Here is a 3,963-nt window from a genome sequence, read left to right as displayed (position 1 = left end):
TTAGTAGAGACGGGGTTTCACCATGTTGACCAGGATGGTCTCGATCTCTTGACCTCGTGATCCACCCGCCTCGGCCTCCCAAAGTGCTGGGATTACAGGCTTGAGCCACCGCGCCCGGCCTGAAATGTAGTTTTTATGTTTTTACATTTCAGTGAGTTTACCTAATATAAAATAAACTGCATATAATATGAAGTATACAATTTAATAAATTTTATGTATCCATGAAATCATATCAGCACAATCAAGTAATGAAAATAGCCTTTTTTACCTCAAAAGTTATGGCTGGGTACAGTGGCTCACACCTGTAATCCCAGTACTTTGGGATGCTTAGGCAGGTGGATCAACTGAGGTTAGGAGTTCAAGATCAGCCTGGCCAACATGGTGAAACCCTGTCTCTACTAAAAATACAAAAATTAGCCAGGTGTGGTGGTGCTTACCTGTAATCCCAGCTACTCGGGAGGCTGAGGCAAGAGAATCACTTGAACCCGGGAGGCAGAGTTTGCAGTGAGCTGAGATTGCGCCACTGCACTACAGCCTGGGAGGCAGAGTGAGACTCCATCTCAACAACAACAAAAGTTCTCCTGTGCTCCTTTGCAATTCCCTCCCTAGCTCATCCATCCCAAAACAAGCACTGATTTCCTTTCTGAAATAATTTCCTTTCTGGATATAAGTGCTTTATCAGACATGTGATTGGCAAATACATTTCCCAGTGTCTGGCTAATCTTTTCAGTCCTTAACAGTGTTTTTTGAAAAGAAAATTTTTTGAAAAAAAAATTAAATTTTAAAAATTATCTTTATGAATTGTTTATCTCATATGTAAGAACTATGACTAATCCAAGACTACGACATTTTTTCTTAGGTTTTCTTCTAAATGTTAATAGTTTTAGGTTTAAATTTAGGTCTGTAATCCATTTTTAATTAATTTTTATACATGGCATCAAGTACTTATTGAAACTTTTTTTTTTTGCTCGTGGATATTCAATTTTTCTAGTTAAAAAGACAAGAAAATTCCATTTGTTAAAAAGACTATTCTTTCTCCACTGACTCGTACATGACTCTTTGTTCACAATCAAATGATACAGATGTATGGGTTTACTTCTAGTTGTCCTATTTGCCTATATTGATGCTATCTATAATCACATTATCTTGATTTCCATGAATTTATAATAAATCTTCCTAAATCAGATAGCATCAGTTCTTCAACTTTGCTCTTTTTCAGAGGTATTTTGGCTCATCTAGGTCATTTGTATTTCCTTATAAATATTATGGTCTTTGGTTATTTAGATCTTTTTTTGGCTCATGATTTTACAATGAAAAAATTAAAAAAATTTTTTAAAAGGCCTTTAATTCCTTTTAGCAATGTTTTGTAATTATTTTTTTTACTAGATATGCCTTACAAATCTTTTGCCAGAATATTCTCTAAGTATTTTATATTTTTGATGTATTTTTAATATATTATTGTAATTGGATTTATAATTTCAGTTTTTGATTATTTATTACTAGTTTAAAGAAATTAAATTGGCCAGGCATGGTGGCTCATGCCTATAATCCCAGCACTTTGGGAGGCCGAGGTGGGCGGATCATGAGGTCAGGAGTCCAGACCAGCCTGGCCAATATGGTGAAATCCCCTCTCTGCTAAAAATACAAAAATTAGCCAGGCATGGTAGCAGGCACCTGTAATCTCAGCTACTCAGGAGGCTGAGGAAGGAGAATTGCTTGAACCTGAGAGGCAGAGGTTGCAGTGAGCCGAGATTGTGCCATGGCACTCCAGCCTGAGTGACCAGAACAAAACTGTGTCTCAAAACTAAATAAATAAATAAAATTGATTTTTGCAGTTGATCTTGTATCCTGGTGACTTGCCAAATTTATTTTCCAGTTCTAGTAACTTTTTTTTTAATTCCAAAGGATTTTCTGTTTGAGCAATCGCCTATAGGCAGTTTTATCACTTCCTTTACAATTTGAATGTTTCTATTTTTTTCCTTGCCTTATTGCACTGGCTAGAACTCCTAGTATAATATTGAAAAAAAATTATGAGAATAGATATCTTTCCCTCGTTCCTATACTTAGGGAAAAACATTTAATCTTTTACCATTTATGATATTATCTGTATGTTTTATGTAGATTTTTTTTTTTTGAGACGGAGTCTTGCTCTGTTGCCAGGCTGGAGTGCAGTGGTGCAATCTCGGCTCACTGCAACCTCCACCTCTGGGTTCAAGCGATTCCTCCACCTCAGCCTCCCGAGTAGCTGGGACCACAGGCTTGTGCCACCATGCCCAGCTAATTTTTGTATTTTTAATAGAGACGAGGTTTCACCATGTTGGCCAGGATGGTCTCGATCTCTTGACCTCATGATCCGCCCACTTCGGCCTCCCAAAGTGCTGGGATTACAGGTGTGAGTCACCATGCCCAGCCACATAGATGTTTTATATCACATTGAGAAAGTCTGTTTTATTTCTAATTCACTGACATACATTTACTTATTTATTTATTTATTTATTTTTAAGAAAAAGTTCCAAATTAATAGGTCTTTTATTGCATCATTTAAGTATCACAAGTAGGTCTTAGCTATGATAGGCATCTTGTGTTTCTGTAGCTGGACAACTCTAAGGTCTTACTCATCAGCCTGCTGAACAGTTCTTTTCAGAGACATAGATTACCATCCAAAAATTTCCGGATATCCTTGTTTTTAACTGTTGTTGCTTGCTGAATCAAAGCCGCTGAATTTGAAACAAGCTCAATGTCATTTCCTTCAAGGATTAATTCATCTTTCTGGGCTTGTGATACTGAACAAGCAACACCTGGTCTCATTCGAACCCTGCGGATGTATTTTTCACCTAAGAAATTTCGGATTTCAACAAGAGACCCATTTTCCTGGATAACGACGTTGATGGGGAAGTGGGCATACACAGACCTCATCTTGTAACGGAAGCCCAGCGTAACACCCTTGATCATGTTCTGTAAGTGACTACCAATAGTCCGAACGGTAGCAAGTTCCTTTCGGTTACCCCACCATTTGTCAACCCGGAGCCTCTTTTTTTTCTTTCCAAGAAGACTGAGTTCTACATTGATGTGATTGAAGTCCCTCCGCAGGGTTCCTCTGGGGCCCTTCACGATAACTGTGCGTCCCTTCAGAGTAATGTCGACATTTTCTGGAATGTCGACAGTCTGATTGCTGAGAATGGTCTTCATTCTCGCAGTAAACGCAGCAAAGAAGGAACGTCTTTCCTCATCACGTACTTGTATCCCGTCTACTTATTTATTTATATATTTTGAGACAGGGTCTCACTCTGTTGCCCAGCTGGAGTGCAGGGGCTCAATCACAGCTCACTGCAACCTTTAACTCCTGGGTTCAAGGGACCCTTTCACCTCAGCCTCTCGAGTAGCTGGGACTACAGGCTTGTGCCACCATGCCTGGCTAATTTTTATTTATTTGTTTTTATTTTTATTTTTCTTGAGAAAGGGTGTCACTCAATAGCCCAGGCCGCAGTGCTGTGGTGCTATCATGGTTCACTGTAGCCTCAGCATTCTAGGCTCAAGTGATCCTCCCACCTTAGCCTCCCAAGTAGCTGGGACCACAAGTATGCACCACCGTGCTCAACTAATTTTTAAATTTGTTTCTAGCCACAGGGTCTCCCTATGTTGCCCAAGCTGGTCTTGAACTCCTGGGTTCCACGTGATCCTCCTGCCTTGGTCTCCCAAAGTGCTGGGATTATAACATGAGCCACCACACCTGGCCTGACATTTGTTTTAGGTCAGAAATAGATACTGAGCTTTGTCATATCCTTTTTCTGCATGTATTGAGAGAATGTCATACAGGTTTTCTTTTTTAGTCTTGTTAATATGTTACATTGGCAGGCCGGGCATAGTGGCTCACACCTGTAATCCAAGCACTTTGGAGGCCAAGGCGGGTGGATTACCTGAGGTCGGGAGTTCAAGACCAGCCTGACCAACATGGTGAAACCC

General features: G+C 39.8%; 1 protein-coding gene across 1 annotated transcript; it reads right to left on the bottom strand.

Moving 5' to 3' along the window:
* Positions 1-2,496: 2,496 nt before the first annotated feature.
* LOC108308231 (60S ribosomal protein L9-like) lies at positions 2,497-3,243 on the bottom strand. Its single transcript, XM_037740440.1, has one exon. The coding sequence runs from the start codon at positions 3,187-3,189 to the stop codon at positions 2,641-2,643; it is 549 nt and encodes a 182-aa protein (XP_037596368.1). The 5' UTR covers positions 3,190-3,243; the 3' UTR covers positions 2,497-2,640.
* Between the last annotated feature and the right edge of the window lie 720 nt (positions 3,244-3,963).

This window comes from Cebus imitator, unplaced genomic scaffold (assembly GCF_001604975.1).
Source record: "Cebus imitator isolate Cc_AM_T3 unplaced genomic scaffold, Cebus_imitator-1.0 Scaffold83, whole genome shotgun sequence".
Taxonomy (NCBI): Eukaryota; Metazoa; Chordata; class Mammalia; order Primates; family Cebidae; genus Cebus; species Cebus imitator.
Note: the sequence above shows the minus strand (reverse complement) of the source record. Positions and strands in the feature narration are given on the sequence as shown.

What these genes read in the sequence shown, in the direction of transcription:
- LOC108308231 (XM_037740440.1), bottom strand. Translation starts at nt 3,189, where the DNA reads ATGAAGACCATTCTCAGCAATCAGACTGTCGACATTCCAGAAAATGTC.